The sequence below is a fragment of the Staurois parvus genome, unplaced genomic scaffold (genome assembly GCF_062004578.1).
Source record: "Staurois parvus isolate SC_StPar_1 unplaced genomic scaffold, SC_StPar_1.0 ptg001053l, whole genome shotgun sequence".
In the NCBI taxonomy this organism is placed as follows: Eukaryota; Metazoa; Chordata; class Amphibia; order Anura; family Ranidae; genus Staurois; species Staurois parvus.
Window position 1 is genome coordinate 935,490 of NW_028318849.1, and position 22,751 is coordinate 958,240.

A 22,751-nucleotide genomic window follows, 5' to 3' on the forward strand; every position below is an offset into this window, starting at 1 on the left:
AAAAATCATACAGAGTCAACTGGTCATCCTGAGTGATAAAGGGGGGGGACACCACGAAACCTTACACTGGGCACAATGCAGTCAGACAAGTACCGTTCTCCTGGCAACCTCCAAACCCAGACATGTCCAGATTGCCAGACAGAGAAGAGTGATTCGTCACTCCAGAGAACACGTCTCCACTCCTCTAGAGTCCAGCTTTGCATTGCACTTGGTGAGTAAGGCTTGGATGCAGCTGCTCGGCCATGGAAACCCATTCCATGAAGCTCTCTACACATTAGTTGTTGTGCTAATCTGAAGGCCACACGAAGTTAGGAGGTCTCTAGCTATTGACTCTGCAGACAGTTGGTGACTTCTGTGCGCTGTGCACTTCAGCATGTGCTGAACCTGCTCTGTCATTTTATGTGGCCTACCACTTGGTGGCTGAGTTGCTGTTGTTCCCAGTTGCTTCAACTTTGTTATAATACCACTAACAGTTGACCGTGGAATTTTTAGTAACAAGGAAGAGTCACGGATGGACTTATTGCACAGGTGGCAACCTATCACGGTACCATGCTTGAATTCACTGAGCTCCTGAGAGTGACCCATTCTTTCCCAAATGTTTGTAGAAGCAGTCTGCATGCCTAGGTGCTTGATTTTATACACCCAGGGGCGTATCTACCATGAGGCAAACAAGACATTTGCCTAAGGTGGCAAAAAATTCAGGAAATCACATTGTATGATTTTTAAAGAATGTATTTGTCTTGCACTGCTGAACATAAGTATTTGAACACCTGAGAAAATCAGTGTTAATATTTGGTACAGAAACCTTTGTTTGCAATTACAGAGGTCAAACGTTTCCTGTAGTTCTTGACCAGGTTTGCACACACTGCAACAGGGATTTTGGCCCACTCCTCCACACAGATCTCCTCTAGATCTGTCAGGTTTTCGAGGCTGTCGCTGAGCAACACAGAGTTTCAGCTTCCTCCAAAGATGTTCTATTGCATTTAGGTCTGGAGACTGGCTAGGCCACTCCAGAACCTTGATATGCTTCTTACGGGGCCACTCCTTGGTTCTCCTGGCTGTGTGCTTCGGGTCGTTGTCATGTTGGAAGACCCAGCCATGACCCATCTTCAATGCTCTGACTGAGGGAAGGAGGTTGTCGCTCAAAATCTCACAATAAATGGCCCCATTCATCCTCTCCTTAATACAGTGCAGTTGTCCTGTCCCCTTCACAGAAAAGCACCCCCAAAGCATGATGTTACTACCCCCATGCTTCACAGTAGGGATGGTGTTCTTGGGATGCAACTCATCCTTCTTTTTCCTCCAAACATGACAAGTGAAGTTTAGACCAAAAAGTTCTACTTTGGTCTCATCTGACCACATGACTTTCTCCCATGCCTCCTCTGGATCATCCAGATGGTCATTGGCAAACTTCAGACGGGCCTGGACATGTGATGACTTGAGCAGGGGAACCTTCCGTGCAATGCATGATTTGAAACCATGACGGCGTAGTGTTCTACCGACAGTGACCTTTGAAACAGTGGTCCCAGCTCTCTTCATGTCATTGGCCAGCTCCTCCCTTGTAGTTCTGGGCTGATTCCTCACCTTTCTTATCCTCAGTGATACCCCACGAGGTCAGATCTTGCATGGAGCCCCAGTCCGAGGGAGACAGACTGTCGCCTTTAGCCTCTTCCATTTTCTAACAATTGCTCCAACAGTTGATCTATTTTCACCAAGCTGCTTGGCAATTGTGGAGATCCACAATTTTGTCTCTGGTGTCTTTTGACAGCTCTATTGGTCTTGCCCATGGTAGTAGTTGGCGTCTGACTGACTGTGGGGTGGACAGGTGTCTTTAAAGAGCTCAGACAGGTGCTACTAAGTTAGATTAATGAGTGGAGTAGAGGTGGACTTTTTAAAGGCACAGTAACAGGTGTTTGAGAGCCAGAATTCTTGCTGTTTCTTAGGTGTTCAAATACTTATGTTCAGCAGTGCAAGACAAATAAATTCTTTACAAATCATACAATGTGATTTCCTGAATTTTTTTTTAAATTCTGTCTTTCAGAGTGGGAATGCACCTACAATGTGAATTTCAGACTTCTCCATGATTTCTAAGTGGCAAAATCGCAGGGTGTTCAAATACTTCTGTTCTTCACTGTAAATACACCACTGGTGTCATTTTCTGTATTTCTGCTGTTGTATTCATTGCACTGTGCATTTATACAGACAGTTACAGGCTGCCTGGGATAGGAAGGAGTTACTGTGTCTAGACTCTTTTTCCGGGCTTTCTGAGTCCTGCCCTCTTCTGGGTCACCCTGCTGGGATCTCCTTGGACTAGGAGCCTACTATACAGTATAAGTACCTGAAATAATAAATAATAAATAAATACAAGAACTCGCAAAGAACTCATACACATACAACCTTCACTTACAGCAGGGGGTCTCCAAACTTTTCAAACAAAGAGCCAGTTTACTGTCCTTCAGACTTTAGAGGAGCCGGATTGTGGCCAGTGGGGATAGAAAATTTCCCAGGCCCAGCATCAGTGAGAATAGAGATGGCCTCAGGGTTGGTGGTAAGTAGGAAGAGTAGTGCCCCATCAGTGGTATTTGCCTAATGGACTTTGCTTCCCTGGAAGGTATGATCCGGGCAGCCTGCATTAGTTAGCTAGCCCCCTGGACTCTATTTCACATATCTTGAACTGTGTTGCTAAATCTTCAGTAAAGCTGTTAACTGTTTCAAGCCTGGTCTGAAGTTACTCAAAAGGGGTGCATGATGGTTTCTGGTGTATGAAAGAACAGGGTATGTAAAGCACATGGAGTAAAGAAGCAAGGACAGTGCAAAGGGTTAACTCAGTAGAAGGTGTGGAGGAAGAGAACGGTTTCTATGGGTAGCCAAAGACTGGTAGAGAGTGTACAGCAGCCTGTCTGCATTGTATGGGAGAGCTAAGTAAGAGCATGCATGTGATTCGAACTGGTGCTCAGCGGGACCCCATTCCATCACTTCAAGTGAGGTGGCAGAGATACACTGGACAGGTGAAGAGGGCATAAGGCTTCATATACACGAGCGGCTCCTAAACTGGAGTTTAGGAGCTTTTGGCATTTTTTTGCCAAAGTTCCTAAACTCAACTCCATTAAAGCCTATGTGTCCATGTACACATAGGCTTTTAGCAGAGTTTAGGAGCTGCCACGTTTAGGTGATGTTAAACCTCCCTCTCCTGAATGCTGAAGAATCGTATTCAGGATAGGAATGTTTTGACCGCCGACCACGGGAAAACGGAAAACGCCGCAAAACCTCGGTACTGCGGTTGCTGTGTTTTGCCACGGTTTTGCTGCGATTCACAGTTTTCTGCGGCCGGCCGGCAGTCAGGGTAGGCTCGTGCACATGAAGCCTAAGTTCAGTAGTGTCCCTCCTAAATGCAACATTAAATGAGGAAGGTGTGCAGTTGCATGGGACACAATGCTTCACAAAGGAGCTCAGCAAGTCACAGTTACACACAGTGTGCGGCTCGTCTCTAAATTGGGGTAATGCCATAATGTAGACGTTGCATAAACGTGGCCCCACCTGGTCCTGGGCATTGAGCGTGCAGACATGCACAAAGGTCCCCCTGTGGTGGCCCCATCCACATGCTGATCCAGGTATATTATTCAGATCTGGAAATGTTCATTTATTTTCAGGTACTCTATGACTATAGCACCACTCTACCACTGTCTTCAGAAGAAGAATTGATTGACAAGGTTAGATTTTTTTTTTGTAGTAGATCACTTTTGAGCTAAACATGCATGTATGGGAGATCCAACTAGGCATTTTTATGTTTAGACCTTTTGTATTGAAGATCTCCAAGTAGTCCATGTAGTGTACCTGTACTGTACCTGCTTATCTAACTGCTTTCAGATGTCTGTGGGTAAGTTCAGTATACAGTTGCAAGAAAAAGTATGTGAACCCCTTGGGATTACGTGGAGTTTTGCATGAATTGGGCATAAAATGTGCTCTGAACGTCATCTAAGTCACAACAATAGAAGAACTTATATAGCGCCAACAGTTTGCGCAGCGCTTTACAAAATGAAGACAGACATTACAGCTAAAATTTATAGGAAAAGTTGATCCAGGGAATATTATTATTATTATTATACAGTATTTATATAGTGCCAAAGGGTATGCTCAGCGCTGTACATTAGCGAGGGGGACAGAACATGAGACAATACAGTACAATACAATACACGAGGGGTTCGAGGGTCCTGCTCTTTCGAGCTTACAATCTAGGAGGGAGGGGATAGTGGCACAGGCGGAAGAGGCTTTGGGGGATGGAGTGGTATTCAATTGCCTCTCAGGGGATCAAGAAGGAATTTTTTCCCTGCATGAGCAAATTGGATCATGCTTTGCTGGGTTTTTTTGCCTTCCTCTAGATCAACCGTGGGTATAGGATTACCTTTTTTTTATGGTTGAACTGGATGGACTTTTGTCTTTTTTTTCAGCCAGACTAACTATATAAACACTTTAATTCTCTACAGTCTAATTCCATACACATCAGACTAATGCACAGTTGAACAAGGTAAATATGAAATACTGGATAGGATTTTTTTTCATTTCCTATATACAGCCAGCAGATTGAGCTCTGGTCTCCACTTCATATGATTAGCAGTGCATTCTTATCTGCTTTGCTGAAAACAGCTTTTGCAATATAGATCTCAGTAGCTCATTTGAAATATATACACACACGGAATAAGCTGCAAGGCAACCCTTCCTCTGTATGCCTATTTCCTGGGATTCAATCAGACTGAAAGCAAAAAGCTGTGCTTTCTTTTTAGATAATTCACAGTGCTCTGGAAATCCTTTGTCATGTCTTATTATTTATTTTATTTATTTATTTCAGGTACTTATATATCGCTGTCAGTTTACTCAGTGCTTTACATATATATTGTACATTCACATCAGTCCCTAACTCTCAAGGGGCGTACAATATAAGGTCCCTAACTATATTCATATACTACGGCCAATTTAGACAGGATCCAATTAACCTACCAACATGTCTTTGGAGTGTGGGAGGAAACCGGAGTAACTGGAGGAAATGCACGCAGACACAGGTCTTAAATATTTATTAGTCAAAAATTATATACAATATACATCCAGTACTAACAAAACAAATATACTTACAGTCATGGCCGAAATTGTTGGCACCCTTGATATTTCTCCAGGAAATCATGTATTTCTCACGAAACGTATTGCATTAACACATGTTTTGCTATACACATGTTTATTCCCTTTGTGTGTATTGGGACAAAACAAAAAAAGGGAGGAAAGAAAGCAAATTCGACATAATGTCACACAAACCTCCAAAAATGGGCTGGACAAAAGTATTGGCACCCTTTCACAACTGCGGATAAATAAGAATGTTACAAGCATGTGATGCTCCTGTAAACTCACCTGGGGCAAGTAACAGGTGTGGGCAATATAGAAATCACACCTGAAAGCAGATAAAAAGGAGAGACGTTCACTTAACCTTTGCATTGTGTGTCTGTCTGTGCCACACTAAGCATGGACAACAGAAAGAGGAGACGAGAACTGTCTGAGGACCTGAGAACCAAAATTGTGGCAAAATATCAACAATCTCAAGGTTACAAGTCCATCTCCAGAGAACTAGATTTGCCTTTGTCCACAGTGCGCAACATTATCAAGAAGTTTGCAACCCATGGCACTGTAGCTAATCTCCCTGGTCGTGGACGGATGAGGAAAATTGATGAAAGATTGCAACGCAGAATAGTCCGGATGGTGGATAAGCAGCCCCAAACATGTTCCAAAGACATTCAAGCTGTCCTGCAGGCTCAGGGAGCATCAGTGTCAGCGCGAACTATCCGTCGACATTTAAATGAAATGAAACGCTATGGCAGGAGACCCAGGAGGACCCCACTGCTGACACAGAGACATAAAAAAGCAAGACTACAGTTTGCCAAAATGTACTTGAGTAAGCCAAAAGCCTTCTGGGAAAACGTCTTGTGGACAGATGAGACCAAGATAGAGCTTTTCGGTAAAGCACATCATTCTACTGTTTACCGAAAACGGAATGAGGCCTACAAAGAACAAAACACAGTACCTACGGTAAAATATGGTGGAGGTTCAATGATGTTTTGGGGTTGTTTTGCTGCCTCTGGCACTGGGTGCCTTGACTGTGTGCAAGGCATCATGAAATCTGAGGATTACCAAAGGATTTTGGGTCGCACTGTAGGGCCCAGTGTCAGAAAGCTGGGTTTGCGTCCAAGATCCTGGGTCTTCCAGCAGGACAATGACCCCAAACATACGTCAAAAAGCACTCAGAAATGGATGGCAAAGAAGCGCTGGAGAGTTCTGAAGTGGCCAGCAATGAGCCCAGATCTAAATCCCATTGAACACCTGTGGAGAGATCTTAAAATTGCTGTTGGGAAAAGGTGTCCTTCCAATAAGAGAGACCTGGAGCTGTTTGCAAAGGAAGAGTGGTCCAAAATTCCGGGTGAGAGGTGTCAGAAGCTTATTGATGGTTATAGGAAGCGACTGATTTCAGTTATGTTTTCCAAAGGGTGTGCAACCAAATATTAAGTTAAGGGTGCCAATACTTTTGTCCAGCCCATTTTTGGGGTTTTGTGTGACATTATGTCATATTTGCTTTTCTGCCTCTGTTTTATATTTGTTCCAATACATACAAAGGGAATAAACATGTGTATAGCAAAACATGTGTTAATGCAATACCTTTTTTGTGTGAAATACTTGATTTTCAGGAAAAATATCAAGGGTGCCAACAATTTCGGCCATGACTGTATATAAAGACTATTAACTATACAATAACCTAAAATAACTGAGATTTTAGCTAAAAAAACTTAGAAACATATAGTGTAATATACTTTAGAGATAATAATTGAGGAATAATCACAGATCCCATTTCACTCTATGCTTACTTACATGATTAAACTGCTGCAGATGAAAGGATCGGTGAGCACACATGAACCTTAGTCAAACAGTGAAAACAGCAAAATGCAAAAACAAATTTCAACCAATTAGTCTCACTTTGCTGTAATCAGGGAAGTACAAGCTGGTATAAAAAAAAGCATTACTGAAAATGTACTGTATGTATACACTTAGAGAGCGGTGAAGAGTTTGAACCTCTGTTGGGTTTTTTATTATTCTTTGTCCCCATTAGGTAGATTTGCCCTGGTAACCATTTTCACTAGGATAGAAAATGGCACAAAATCCAAAATTTTATAATTGCAACGAGTATAAAAGGTGAGCATGAATCTAATGGGGTACGTATGCTAGTGATCTCTGTAAAGTCTCCTTTAAATTTACCAAAACTATGTAATGGGAAGACAAACAAGAACAATCTACTGCAATATGTAGGTGCTAACGTTACATATTTGGGGGTAGAGAGACTGTACAATAAGAATACATAGTCTATTGTGAGCTTACGAGGGTAGTTCTCCTCCCATCTGCTGCTGTGTCTCAGGGACAGAACGTGAAGGGATATCTCCCCAAAATGGCACAAACAGCTAAAAAATAAACTGATAAGGTTTTAAAGTGACATTAAACATCGGTTTAAAAATATATATTCTATTCAAGTATGTGATCTTAACACAATCAGGCACCTTCTATTGCTCTCAGCCTCCTCCAAATCTCCCTTTTTTGCTGCTGTGATCCAACTTCCATTAAGAGGGCAGCTATGATTGTTCTCCATGGTCCCACTGTATTTAGGGATGTAGCTACTGTACAGGATGCCAAAGATGGGTCCTGGGTGGGAGGTATGTGTCTCTTTTGTTTGGGTTGGGGTCCCTTTAAGGGGATGACAGTAGTATGAACTACTCAGGGTTTCTCACCTACGTAGGTTGAGGGCTTCTGGGATGATCTGGCAAATGGGGAAAACTGACCTGCAGTTATCCCCGAATTGTCAAGTTCTTATATGGGACCTAGAATTCAGAGAATCTGAGAGATTTTGGGTGAGAAAGAGCCTCCAACCATGATTACAGGTACTGGGGTCCTAAAAAGATTAACCCACCTGTGATAGAGGGCTGAAAAAGAGCAGGAAGCAGCCAGCAAGTGTCTGTGTGGTCAGTGGAGAACCACACAGTTTTGTTAGGACTGATGACCCTCTTGTTACTGAGACACTGCTACTGAGCTCTTGCAACATTTTTGGACCCCTGAAGAAGGCGGGAACTTCAAAAACTCTGAAATAGGACAAGTTGTGGATAGTGGAAGACTTATTTGGTGTAGCACCCTGTCCTAAATGTAACTGTGCTGGGTGGTAGTCAGCTCAGATTGATTTGTAGTTTCTTCACTTGGCCTTCAACCAAAACTCAATGCAGCTATTGTTATTCACTACTGCCAGTAGGTGTCACTGGTAACTCTGGCAATAGTATGAGATGCCTAAGTAAAACTGTGTTATGAATATTTATATTTCCTATAGCCAATCAGTATGAAGTTCATTGCCACTGGTGCATTTTCGCGCTAGCATGCTGTGACCTCCCTCTTCCCCCAGGCTTCAGCCTGGAGAGGTGCTGCTGGAGTGACATGATCTATGAGGACCAAAGCTTGTGTGGGGGCTACCAAGTCCTCTGGATGTGAAGATAGGCCTGAAGGCTGTGAAGTGGTCCTCAAGGCTGTCCTGCCTGTTGATGGGGAATGCTGAGCCAAGATTGATACCCAGATAGAGGACCTTGCTGGAGGAAGCCAGGATGAAGGCACTGAACCCAACATGGAAATTTATTGACCAGCTTAAGAGGATGCCACCAGTGTTGCTGGGTTGGCTTAAAGGATATGACACTGTGATGCTAGACGTTGATTTGGAAAAGTCTGACCATTTGGAAACTCGGGCCCTGCCCAAGGGCCCGGGGTCAGTAGGGGGCCCCATGTGATGCCCCTGGTACCTTTTTCATAGGCTTTTTTGGGTTTGGCCAATGACACAGGGGCCCCATGAGTTGTCAGTCCGCCCCTGACTCTGAGTATCTAGGATCCCTCACCCCCACCTTCCTGTATGTGATGATCAATAAAAATTCTAAAAAGACAAAAAGTGACTGGCATCCAATGTTCTCTCTCGGTCCCCCATTTTAGCCATGGATTGAAATGGCCCTCCTGGTCTCTGGTGGTACTCCATATGCTCTCAGGGCAAAGTTGGTGGGGACTACATTTGTGTACCAGAAGTGTAGACTGTTTTGTTTTTCCATGCTTAAAGCTAAACGCCACACAGCTTTCTTTTCCCCAATGCAGTGGGGCTGTGCCCACACTGCATGAGTAACTGTTCATTTTTGTCTAGAAGATTGGATATCTTCTAGACAGAAGATTGGATACATACCTAATTCTTTGATCCACCCAGCACAAGACCGATCCATGCCACTCCTGCCCCTCTCCCCATAGTCTAGCGGTTTTGTGCAGTGGACTGTTCCTGACATTATCATGTCCATAGACTGACTCTGGATGTGAGGATAGCAGGAATGGTTCACCGATGGACGTGGGGGAACACTGTTTTCCAAAGGATCAAAGGATCAGGCAAGTATAGGTTCTGTGTTCACCCCTAGACAAAACAAGCAGTTAGCCAATGCAGTGCGGCCACAGCCCCACTGCATGGGAAAAAAAAAATCACCCAGAGTTCTGCTTTAAATAAATAGGTTGTTGTGTTTAGCTTTTGAGAAAATAAAGACTGTTGATTTTACCAGCATGGCTGGCTGATGATCCTGAGCTCCCCTAAATATTACACCACCCTCTCTTTTTCACTTCTGAAATGAACTAGGGACTATGGACTATGGGATTTGCAGTATACATAAAGCAGTGCACATAAAGCGGTGCACATGACTGCAACTAACATGCCCTGCTCGTTTCAAACAAACGGATATGAGAGGAAAAAGCAGAGGTTTGGGAACTTACGGAACATGTTACAAGAAGACAGAGAAACACAGTAAGAAACAAATTCATGAAAAATAGATGAAAAAAAGACATTAAGCAGTGGATGTGTACAGATTATTTTTGAAAAAAAAAGATATTGTTTAGTGTCACTTTATCCCTTCCCCTAAAAATAAAATTTTGGCTTTACAAGCACTGTATGAGCTTCACTCCTTTTATTTGAACAGCGTGATGGATGCTAATGAAAAGTATGTGTCTGAAGATTGACTTAATTACATATTTACATTTACAGTTGTGCTCAAACGTTTGCATCCCCTGGCAGAAATTGGGACATTTTGGCATTGATATTGAAAATATGACTGATCATGCCAAACAACTGTCTTTTATTTAGTGATAGTGATCATATGAAGCCATTTATTATCACATAGTTGTTTGGCTTCCTTTTAAATCATAATGATAACAAAAATCACCCAAATGGCCCCGATCAAAAGTTTACATCCCCTGGAATGTTTGGCCTTGGTACAGACATACAAGGTGACACACACGGGTTTAAATAAAGGTTAATTTCCCACATCTGTGTTTTTTTAAATTGAAAGTAATGTATGTGTATAGTCCAGGGGTGGACTGACAACTCATGGGGCACCCGGGCAACAGGGGATCATGGGGCCCCCCTGTGTCCTTGCCCACACTCAAACCACACCCTAAAAAGCCTATGAAAAGGTACCAGGGGTATCTCATGGGGCCCCCTACTGACCCCAGGCCCTCAGGCAGTTCCCAAGTTCCCAAATGGTCAGTCCGCCCCTGGTATAGTCAATGAGTTTGTTAGTTCTCACGTGCATACAGTGAGTAGGCTAGATATTGAGCCATGGGGAGCAGAAAAGAACTTTTAAAAGACTTGCGTTGCATAACAAGGTAATGGAACTTTATAAAGATGGAAAAGGATATAAAAAAAATCCAAAGCCTTGAATATGCCAATCAGTACTGTTCAAATCACTTATTAAGAAGTGGAAAGTTCAGGGATCTCTTGATACCAAGCCAAGGTCAGGTAGACCCAGGGGCAGACTGACAACTCATGGGGCCCCGGGCAATAGGAAATCATGGGGCCCCTGTGTCCTTGCCCACACTCAAACCACACCCAAAAAAGCCTACAAAAAGGTACCAGGGGCATCTCATGGGGCCCCCTACTGACCCCGGGCCCTCGGGCAGTGCCCGAGCTCCTAAATGGTCAGTCCGCCCCTGGGTAGACCAAGAAAGTTTGCAGGCACAAATGCCAGAATTTTTCAGAATGCAAAAAAAACCCACATGTAACCTCAAGAGACATACAGGCTGCTCTGGAAAAAGATGGTGTCATTGTTTCAAAGAGCACAATACGACGATAACTGAACAAATATGAGCTGCATTGTTGAGTTGCCAAAAAGAAGACTTTACTGCTCCAATGCCACAAAAAAAAAAGCTGACAACACCTTGACAAACCTCACAGCTTCTGGAGTAGTGAGACTGAAATAGAGTTTTATGGTCCCAAACGCTATGTTTGAAATGGGGTCAACAGCGATAAGAAAACATCCCCACTGTGAAGCATGGTGGTGGCTTACTGATGTTTTTTGGGGGGGAGCTCTAAAGGCACGGTGAATCTTGTGAACATTGATGGCAAGATAAATGCAACATGTTATCAGAAAATATTGGCAGACTGCATTCTTCTGCATGAAAGCTGCACATGGGACACTCTTGGACTTTCTAGCATGACAGTAACCAAAGTCAAACTGACCCTCCAGTAGTTGCAGCAGAAAAAGGTGAAGGTTCTAGAGTGGCTATCACAATCTCCTGACCTTAATATCACTGAGCCACTCTGGGGAGATCTCAAACGTGCAGTTCATGTAAGACGACCAAAGATTTTGCATGACCTGGAGGCATTTTACCAAGATAAATGGGCAGCTATACCATCTTCAAGAATTCAGGACCTCATAGAGAACTATTACATAAGACTGCACACCATCATTGATGCTAAAGGGGGCAATACACAATACAACTAAGGGGATGCAGACTTTTGTGCAGGGGGCATTTCATTTGTTCACTTGTTGCCATGTTTTTTGTTATGGTTGTGCAATTCTGTTATGACCTACAGTAGAATGTGAATCCCATAAGAAATAAAAGAAACGTGATTTTCTGGCTCACTCATGTTTTCTTTAAAAATGGTATATACTGTATATTACCAATTCTCCAAGGGTATGCAAACTTTTGAGCACAACTGTAATGCCAGAAGTCTGTTGATTACAAAATGTTGGTAGTTTACATGCATGCGGCCAGATTCAGCTGTCTCTTCTTTGTATATCTATGTTAAATGCTGCATTTTCATCTACCTCATCAGTAGAACATTTGAGGTAAAGTACCCGTTTTTTATTTTCTTCTTTGATAGCCAAAAAGTGGTTCTTGTGTAACGATGACTCAAACTTGAAGGTACCGTGCCCCATACTGAATAATTTTGCAAAAAAAATAACACCACTCTTGTCTCCTTCTATTGAATCTGGAGATTGTCCGGGCTGCAAAGAATAAATCAATACATTCATTAATATACTGAATCTTCTGTTATGTAAAATGTTTGCTTGCAGTTTTAGTTCTCACATCTCATTGCATCCCCTTACATGTTCCCTCAATGGCAATATTTCCTGCAATCACCTCTCTACTAAATAATTCTAACAGAGATTAAAAAACATGTTTTTATGCTGATAGTATCACTCAAGGTTTATGTCCTCAATCTATGATAGAGAAACAAGCCAGTCTCTCATCTGCTGTGGTGATCACCACCAAAAATATGAACAAAATTCTCATTTTCAAATATTGAGGTAGTCAAGCATGTCAACATCAGCAGAAAAAAAACACACAAAAATGTAATTTAAAAAATTATTCATTTTATTTGTACAGATAGCGTTTTAAAACCTGAAAGCTATAGTGCATCCCAGTGTCAGGAGCATTTGCTCTCTTGTTCCATGTCAGCTGCTGGTCTCGTTCCAGCATCATAGTTTTGGCTGAGCTGCACTCCCCCGTCTGACTGTCCACTTGCAGGGTGATTGCTAGATACTGCCTCTGGGTGGAGTCCAAACCTGTTTTAAAGTGGCTTTAAACCCTTATATATACTCAAGGAAGTGACTGGGCTCAGGAGATACATAGAGATGAAACAAATCCTCCTACATAAGTTGTACAGTACCTGTTTATCTGCAGTCTTCTCTTCTGTTCTCTACACTGTCCAAAGTGCTGAATTCATAAAGCTTGTCTGAGAGTTCAGAAAATTAAACACTGCAGAGTTCAGTGAGGAGAGCTCTGAGAGCTGATTGGAGGGAAGAGACACACCCCCTTCATACAGCTCAAAGAAACAGAGCTGAGGCTGTCAATCTGCTGGAGGTCCCTCCCCATCGCCATTTTTATCTTGGTGTCAGAAAACATGTCTGTCGGGGATCGCCGCGGCGCTGGGCTCGGCGCAGGCGCAGTGCACTGCCCTGTGCAGGGACGCGGGCGCTGGGACCTGGCCGACCGTGGCAATCGAGTTTGTGCATGCGCAATAGAGACCGCGGGCGCGCGCCTGGCACCAATGACAGCGCAGGGCGGGATATTTAAATGGCCCTGAGCTGTCATTCAGTGCCTTCTGGTCTAATTGTATCCTGTGAACCTGTGAACCTGTTTCTAGTAAGTTACTGACCCGGATTGTGCCCTGACCTTGCTGCTTTCTCCTGTTTTGACCCTTGCTTGCCTGACCTCTCTCCTGAATGCCCCCCATTGGATCTGACCTGCTGTTGCTGACCTGGCGTGTGACCCGACTATTCTTTGCCCACTGCTCTGTACCGCACCGTCCCCATAGTTACCGACCCGGCCTGTCTGACCTTGCACTTGCTCAGCCATCCATCCATCCATCCCTCTCAACGGGGTCTCCAGACCTCCTCATACCTGGCTCTCTCCCGTGGGAGCCCCTGGCGAATACCCCTACCACTGACGGGTGTGCTCAGTAGTCACGACCTGGTCCCGGGGTACTCCAAGTCCATCCCCACCATTAGGGGCTCTGGTGAACAAGTACTCTGGGGCTTAGACTCCGTACGCTGGGGACGACCGATCAGTGGAGTGCTAGTGGTACCGCCGGGCGGTCCCTTACATTACCAGAAGGCCATGACTGAGCCTAGAGGAGGGCCCTCCCCGCTAGAGGAAATTTGCAGGCACCTAGCTAATTTGACGCAGGCCGTAAAGGCCCTCTTGGACAGATGTATGCAGCTGGAGAATCGCTTCCAGACTTGCTCTATATCTGACCCTGCTCCACAGGCCCCGGTTTCTGCACCTCCGGCCATGGTAGCTCAGGAGCCAGCCTCAGGGGCTTCCGCCCCGCTCCCTATGGCGGAACCCCGAATACCCTTACCGGAGCGTTTCCACGGGGACCGCACACGCTTCCGGTCATTCCGTGATTCCTGTCTCCTGTTCTTTGAGCTACAACCCCGTACCTTTCTGACCAAAAATGTGAAAGTGGGATTCGTCATTTCACTATTGCAGGGTGAACCCCAGGATTGGGCCCACCGTTTAAGGGGAAACAATGATCCTCATCTGGGATCGGTCAGTAGTTTTTTTGAAGCGATGGCCATCTTGTATGATGACCCACAGCGGGCAGCCTCTGCTGAAGCGACCTTATATACGCTCCGACAGGGCCGGCGGGCGGCAGAGGAATATGCCTCTGATTTCAGGCGGTGGATGGGGGACACACGCTGGAACGAGTTTGCTCTGCTGCACCAGTTCCGTATGGGGCTGTCCGATCCCTTGAAAGATGAGCTGGCCCGGGTGGAGGTTCCCGAATCTCTAGAAGACCTTATTTCCCTGACAATTAAAATTGACCGAAGACTGTGGGAACGCAGGCTTGAGAGGTCCGGCCAGGGAAATACCTGGGGTCCATTCCAAGGCCCCAGCCAACCAACCCAACCAAGCATCCAGAATCTACCACCAGGAGATGTTCCAGAACCTATGCAGCTAGGCCTGGCGCGGCCTAAATTACCACCGGAGGAACGCCAGCGCAGACGAGCCCAGAACCTCTGCCTTTACTGCGGTGAAGCTGGTCATATGGTGCGATCCTGCCCTCAGAAAATGAGTAAGTGCACCTCTTCTTCTTCTTTGTCTATTAGCAATACCTGTCCTTCTCAATACTTAGTGGTGCCCCTCTCCTTTCAGCTTCCAGAAAGGAACTTGGAGGTGACAGCCATAGTTGATTCGGGGGCATGCAGCTGTTTCCTGGATTTAGATTTTGCTCACCAGCAGGGTATTCCCCTCCAACACAGAAAGAAGGGCTTCAACATATTTTTGGCCGATGGTTCCCAGATAAAATCGGGGGTAGTTAATCAGGAAACTCCCCCCATTGCCACTACCATTGCCAACCAACACCAGGAATTCCTCCGCCTGGATGCTATTGCGTCACCTCTTTTTCCAGTCATTTTGGGGCTCCCATGGTTGATAACACCCAAATTGACTGGGAAACCGGGTCAATCTCGTTCCCTTCCCCATACTGTCAGGAACATTGTCACACTTCGGGCCCCGCGGGGCCCCGGGTTCTCCTATGCTCCGAAGGAGACTCTAATTTGAAACAGGTTATTCCCGCAGCCTATCATGGGTTCCTGGATGTATTCAGTAAACGGGGAGCCTATACTCTGCCCCCCCACCGCCCGTATGACTGTCCAATCGACCTGTTACCGGGCTCTGAGATTCCTTTTGGGCAAATTTTCCCCCTATCTGAGCTTGAATTGGGGGCCCTAAAAGAATATATTGAGGACAGCCTCCAGAAGGGATTCATCCGCCCCTCCACTTCTCCAGCAGGAGCGGGAATCTTCTTTGTGGAAAAAAAGGACAAAACCCTGAGACCATGTATTGACTACCGGGAGCTGAACAGGGTCACGATCAAAAATCGTTACCCGTTGCCATTGGTACCAGAATTGTTTCAGAGCCTAAAGGCTGCTGTTATATTCACAAAACTTGATTTAAGGGGGGCCTATAACCTGGTACGCATAAGAGAGGGGGACGAGTGGAAAACGGCATTCCGTACCCGGTTTGGCCATTTTGAATACTTGGTCATGCCATTTGGGCTGTGCAATGCACCAGCCACCTTCCAACATTTCGTGAACGACATCTTCAGGGATTTTTTGGATATCTTTGTTATCGTCTATCTGGACGACATACTGATTTTCTCACCCTCCCTGGAGGATCATAGGATGCATGTGGCAAAGGTGTTGGGGCGGTTGCGGCAGCATGGGTTATATGCCAAGGCGGATAAATGTTGCTTCGAGCAATCCAGCATTACGTTTCTAGGTCTGATTATCTTCTCCGCGGGGGTCGCGATGGATCCCCAGAAGGTCTCTGCAATTTTAGATTGGCCTGAACCCACGGACAAAAAAGGCGTCCAACGGTTTATTGGGTTCGCAAACTTTATCAAAAGTTCATCAAGAACTTCTCGGGTCTGGTCTCCCCCATTACTCAATTAACCAAACTTGGAACCCGGTTCAAATGGACACCGGAGGCTCAGGAAGCCTTCGAAGCTCTGAAAAAGCTATTCACCTCGGCACCCATTCTGGGCCACCCGGATGCGGCCCTGCCCTACATCTTGGAGGTAGATGCATCGGAGAATGTGGTAGGATCCATCCTGTCCCAGCGGAAGGGCACCAAAGAATTACTCCATCCCGTAGCATTCTTCTCGAGGAAACTCACCCCAGCTAAGAAGAATTATGATATCAGCGATCGAGAGCTGTTGGCTATCAAAGCAGCGTTAGAGGAATGGAGGTACCTGCTGGAAGGTGCCTCACACCCCATCTTGATTTTCACAAATCATAAGAATCTGGAGTATCTGAGGACCGCCAAGCGTTTACGCCCACGACAGGCGAGATGGGCCTTGTTCTTCTCCAGGTTTAACTTTCATATTACATACAGGCCCGGATCTAAAAATACGAAGCCCGATGCGTTATCCCGTATGTATGAGGACTCCGAAGAAGAACTGGTACCCGACACTATCCTGTCTTCGGGGAACTTCTTGGCGCTCCAGACGGACCTTCGCTCCAAGCTAATGGAAGCATCTACGGCCACGTCAACCCTAGTTGGGGTGTCCCTCCAGAACAAGGGGGGACTCCTATGGAAGGAAGATTTAATCATGGTACCTGAGGAAGTCCGGACCCTGGTTTTGGGACATTGCCATGATCACCCGCTGGCAGGACACTTTGGCCCAGTCAAGACTCTGGAGCTTCTCCGGCGCTCTTTTTGGTGGCCAAACATGGCTAAGGATTGCAAGCGCTATGTGAGATCCTGTACCATCTGCCAGAAGAGCAAACCATCGAGGAGCAAAGCTTGGGGGCTGTTGCGGCCTTTGCCGATTCCCGAACGGCCTTGGCAGAGGATCGCGATGGACTTCATAGTCGAGCTCCCACCATCACGAGACCACACAGCAATTCTTGTGGTCGTTGATCGCTTATCCAAGATGGCTCACTTCGTACCACTAAAGAAGACTCCGTCAGCAGCCGAGACGGCGCGAATATTTATCCGGGAGATCGTTAGACTACATGGAGTACCTGAGGACATTGTCTCTGATCGAGGGGTCCAATTTACGTCTAAATTTTGGAGGGCTCTGTGCAAGGCCCTGGACATCAAGTTGTCCCTCTCCTCTGCGTTCCACCCTCAGACCAACGGTCAGACCGAGAGGACTAACCAGACCCTGAAGCAATACTTGCGTTGCTACTTGTCTTTCCTGCAGGATGATTGGTTGCCACTCTTACCCTTGGTGGAGTTCGCTTACAACAATGCAAGCCATTCTGCAACGGGGCAGTCCCCATTCTTTTCTAATTATGGGTTTCACCCTGTCTTTCTCCCTGATTTGGTCTCTGAATGCCCAGTTCCGGCAACGCAGGATGCATTAACCTTCTTCTCCGCTAACAACAAAGTACTCCAGGAAGCCATCGCTCGGGCCCAAGAGGACAATAAGAATGCGTTTAACAAAAAACGAAGAGGGGATCTGGCGTTGCGGCCTGGGCAGAAGGTGTGGTTGGCCACAACCAATTTAAAGATGCTCTGTCCCTCGAAAAAATTGGGACCTAAATTTGTGGGGCCTTTTCGGGTAAAGCGGATGGTCAATGAGGTAGCATATGAGCTTATCCTTCCTGACACATTCAAAATTCATCCGGTCTTCCACGTGTCCTTGCTGAAACCAATGATCCCAGATGCCTTCCCAGAACGAGAAGCCAGACCTCCGGAGGCCATAACTGTCGAAAGACAAGAGGAATTTGAGGTGGAAACAATCCTTAAGTGCCGAAGAAGGGGGGGGCCAGACCCAATTCCTAATTAAGTGGAAGGGCTATGGTCCAGAGGACAATTCCTGGGAACCGGCTCATAATGTCCACACACCCAGACTAGTCCGGGAGTTTCTTTGTGATCACCCGTGGTGGAGAGATTGGGTGGGCATCCAGAGGTTGCCCGTAGGGGGGGGGCAATGTCGGGGATTGCCGCGGCGCTGGGCTCGGCGCAGGCGCAGTGCAACGCCCTGTGCAGGGACGCGGGCGCTGGGACCTGGCCGACCGTGGCAATCGAGTTCGCGCATGCGCAGTAGAGACCGCGGGCACGGGCCTGGCACCAATGACAGCGCATGGCGGGATATTTAAATGGCCCTGAGCTGTCATTCAGTGCCTTCTGGTCTCCTTGTATCCTGTGAACCTGTGAACCTGTTTCTAGTAAGTTACTGACCCGGATTGTGCCCTGACCTTGCTGCTTTCTCCTGTTTTGACCCTTGCTTGCCTGACCTCTCTCCTGAATGCCCCCTATTGGATCTGACCTGCTGTTGCTGACCTGGCGTGTGACCCAACTATTCTTTGCCCACTGCTCTGTACCGCACCGTCCCCATAGTTACCGACCCGGCCTGTCTGACCTTGCACTTGCTCAGCCATCCATCCATCCCTCTCAATGGGGTCTCCAGACCTCCTCATACCTGGCTATCTCCCGTGGGAGCCCCTGGCGAATACCCCTACCACTGACGGGTGTCCTCAGTAGTCACGACCTGGTCCCGGGGTACTCCAAGTCCATCCCCACCATCAGGGGCTCTGGTGAACAAGTACTCTGGGGCTTAGACTCCGTACGCTGGGGACGACCGATCAGTGGAGTGCTGGTGGTACCGCCGGGCGGTCCCTTACAATGTCAGAAGTGATTTATGCTGATAACTGAGGAATAAGGCAGCAGACAGAAATTATACTAAATGCTCTGGACAGAGACAAGTACACACCATAGAGGGATGTGTTTTTTTCATATTTCATGCCTGAGGTTTACAACCACTTTAAGCTTGCCAAGCCCTGAGTGTCATGCTGGTGATAGCATGGTGATAGTGTTTGCAACAAGTGTTTCAAGCTACCTGTTTGCCAGTCTTGTTCCTGGGCCTTGACATTCACTTTCGCCCAATCCCCACTCTGACAGCTAGTTTGAATTTCCATGTTATCAAACTTGGTTTGGACTTTGGACTACTCTCTGAACTTTGCCTGACCACGGATTTGACACTGACTACTCTGAACATTGCCAGCCCTGAACCTGGACTACTCTGCCTGTCTGCCAACTGCAAGTACCTGTTTGCTGTGCCTAGCTCCCACCTGCCTCCTTTGTAGTAACTAGGCACTGTAGTATTGTGTATAAGACCGAGTACCGGTAGGACTGCTGTCCTAATGGGAAAGGGGGCTGCAACAGGCAAAGAACACATAGCCAGCTATAGGGCTTGACCACCAACGCTAGGGGTAGGCATGACACCCAATATCTAAAAATAGCACAAATGTACGCAACAACAACAGAAGTGTAACAATACAACCTCATGGGTGCATCAGATGACATATGAGGTGGTATCAAAAGGTTTTGAGACTAGTTTCTATTCTGACCACGTGCCATTACCATGTCTGTTATTTCATCAAGGACAGCAATTTAGAACAAAGAGCAAACGTGAAATTCTGCGTGAAACTGGGCAAAACACTGGATCTCTGCAATGTTGTCAAAACAGCGACCTTTGAGCGGGATCCTCATCTTCAGGAAGAGGGCATTTTTAGAGGTTAGGTTCATTGAAGGTCTTCCTGATCTCTCATCGTCTTCCAGTGATGTTCTTCCGCTCTTGAAGCACGAGTGCCACTCAAAACACCTTGAACGATTAATTGCAGCATCGCTGTAAACTTGGCATATCATGTCAAATGTCTTTGTGGCAGATCTTCCCAGTTTCGCGCAGAATTTCACATTTGCTCTTTGTTCTAGTTTGCTGTCCATGATAAAATAGCAGGCGTGGTAACACACGTGGTGATAATAGCACCAGTTGCACAGCTCCCAATGTACACAGGACGATGTCTTTTGGCACACTAACTTATGAAGGTCGGTGCTCCCTGTGAATGTGCCTGCAGCCTTGTGCCGCCATCTGCTGGTGTGTTACAAAACTAGTCTCGAAACGTTTTGATAGCACCTCGTATATATCAATAATACAATTCATAATGGAAACAAGCATGATACAATACTAATCATAATCATAGGCCAGTGTTCCCTCTGTCTACGCGTTTCTTGAGTGAACCCCACTTATTCAGGACAAAAGGAACCCCATATATTAAGATGTTAAATTTTTACACATGTCCACCTGGTATAATTGTATAAAAAGTAGATAAACTACACAACAAATATATCATACAACCATATGCACATAAATATTGGTGTTCCTTTGTCCTCTAGAAGCAAGGTTCACCCGTGAAACACTAAGACATAGTGGACAGTGGTCTGTGATTATGGTTTATGTTGTATCATGCCTCATCCATCTGATATACCCATATAAGGTTGTGTTATTACACTTCTGTTGTAGTTTTGTACATATGTGAGATTTTTTTTAGCTACTAGGATGTACTAGAAGGGTGCTTTCACACTCACCTGCTGCAGTTTGGCCGCAATGTGGGTGCAGCACAGTGTACATTTGGCTTTCCTGTGGATTACCTGTGTTTTTCCATAGACCTATATTACATTGGGCATATTTGGTGCGTTTTCTGAAAGCACACCAAAAGTCCTGCATGCTGCATCTTTGCTGCACTTTCAGAAAATGCACCAAAAATGCACATCTAAAAGAAGTCTGTGGGAAAGTGCAGGTAACTTGCGCCAAAACCAGGGATACACTTTGTTGCATATGCACTGCGGCCAAACCGCAGCAGATCGGTATGAAAGCACTCTCAGGTTTTAAAAGTCTTTCTATACAAACAAAATTATTCTGTTTTTTAGTTTTAAGTTTTTGTTTGCTTCTGCTGATGTTGACACACTTGACTACCTCAATATTTGAAAATGAGAATTGATCACTCCAAGGCTGCTGCACTAGGCTAAATTGGGACCGGTTCCTGAACATGTGACCACCATGGCAACCAATCAGGCAGACCTTCCCATCCCCTAGGCATAACAGTCCAGTAAAAGGAATGCTGGGACTCAGTGGGAGGGAATTAAACAGTCTCCCTTCACTACCAGAGCCATTTTTGCAATTTTTGGCAAACATATTAATCCCTTGGCGCCAGGAGGAGGGGTGGGGTTTAGGGTCATGTGACCGCCGTGACACGCCATCATGGCGGTCACATGATTGGGAAAGGTCCCGATCGAAAGAGGAGATCAGGACCTTTCCGTGAGTACCGGACATGTGTGCTGGGAGCGTGCAGGGCGTGCGCTCCCAGCACATATGGTTTTCTTAATTGCACGCAAATGTTTGGCCGCTTGACATCAAGGCCCAGACGCCGGGAGGCCGCACATTTGCGTGCGGCAAGCGCCAAGAGGTTAAAATGCACATTTTAGGCCTGGAGATTAGTTAAACCTCAAAAAACGATATATTTATAAAGAACCCGGAGAATAAAATGGTGGTAGCTGCAATTTTTTAGGTCATGATATTGGTGAACATTTATTGAATGCCATTTTTATTAATTTTATTATTATTTACATTTTTCCCCTTCTAAATGTATTTTTCATGTATTTTATTGCTATCACATGGGGGCTACAAAACCCCCTATGTGATAGCACAGGCTGGTGACAGGTTCTCTTTTTGGAGACATCAAGGTTCAGCCCCCATGTGAAAAAATAAAGAAAAATAAAATAAAGAAAAATCTAATAAAATTAAATAACATTAAGAAAAAAATGTAAAATATTGCACAGCCCCCATGTACATACACAATATACAAATGTAAACTCATGCGTTGGGTGCAGCTACATACACAAATGACAGTTGCTGTATACATTTTAGGTATAGCCATGCACACCAGAGTGAGAACAATCATTCTAGGCCAATCATTCACAGTTAACTCCAAACTGATGACCTGAAAAGCTTTTTAAAGTATCACAATATTGGGCACCAAAGTTTGTCTCCATTTCATGGTGCATGCAGTTTTAAGCCTTGACATGTGTGATTATTATTATTATTATTATTATACAGGATTTATATATTATTATTATACTTGATTTATATAGCGCCAACAGTTTGCTCAGCACTTTACAATATAACGGGAGACAATACAGCAACAATACAATTCAATACAAGAGGGATAGGAGGGCCCTGATCCTTGGAGCTTACAATGTAAGAGCAGGGGTGGACTGACCATTTGGAAACTCGGACACTGCCCGAGGGCCTGGGGTCAGTAGGGGGCCCCATGAGATGCCTCTGGTACCTTTTTCATAGGCTCTTTTGAGTTTGGGCAAGGACACAGGGGCTCCATGATCCCCTATTGCCCGGCGGCCCCATGAGTTGTCAATCCGCCCCTGTGTAGGAGATATGTATTTACTCAATGCATCCTCATCCTTTACATTTTACCAAAAATGAGGTAGTATATTGTGTCTTTGCACACTGTGTATGTTAACTTTATTGTATTTTTTACTGAAAATATGGGTTTGATAAATGTGCAATAATATCA

At 45.5% G+C, this 22,751-nt stretch overlaps 1 protein-coding gene across 1 annotated transcript in view; it reads right to left on the bottom strand.

Annotated features, from left to right (window-relative positions):
• Positions 1 to 5,054: 5,054 nt before the first annotated feature.
• Positions 5,055 to 22,751, bottom strand: part of LOC149440786 (interleukin-18-like) — a 48,274-nt gene continuing 30,577 nt past the window's right edge. Inside the window, exons 5-6 of the mRNA XM_089658160.1 lie at positions 6,760 to 12,365; positions 5,055 to 5,122 (exon numbers count right to left, since the gene is read on the bottom strand). Of these exons, the coding sequence (XP_089514286.1) occupies positions 12,135 to 12,365 (231 nt within the window). The 3' untranslated portion in view covers positions 5,055 to 5,122; positions 6,760 to 12,134. The remainder of the gene's footprint in view (positions 5,123 to 6,759; positions 12,366 to 22,751) is intronic.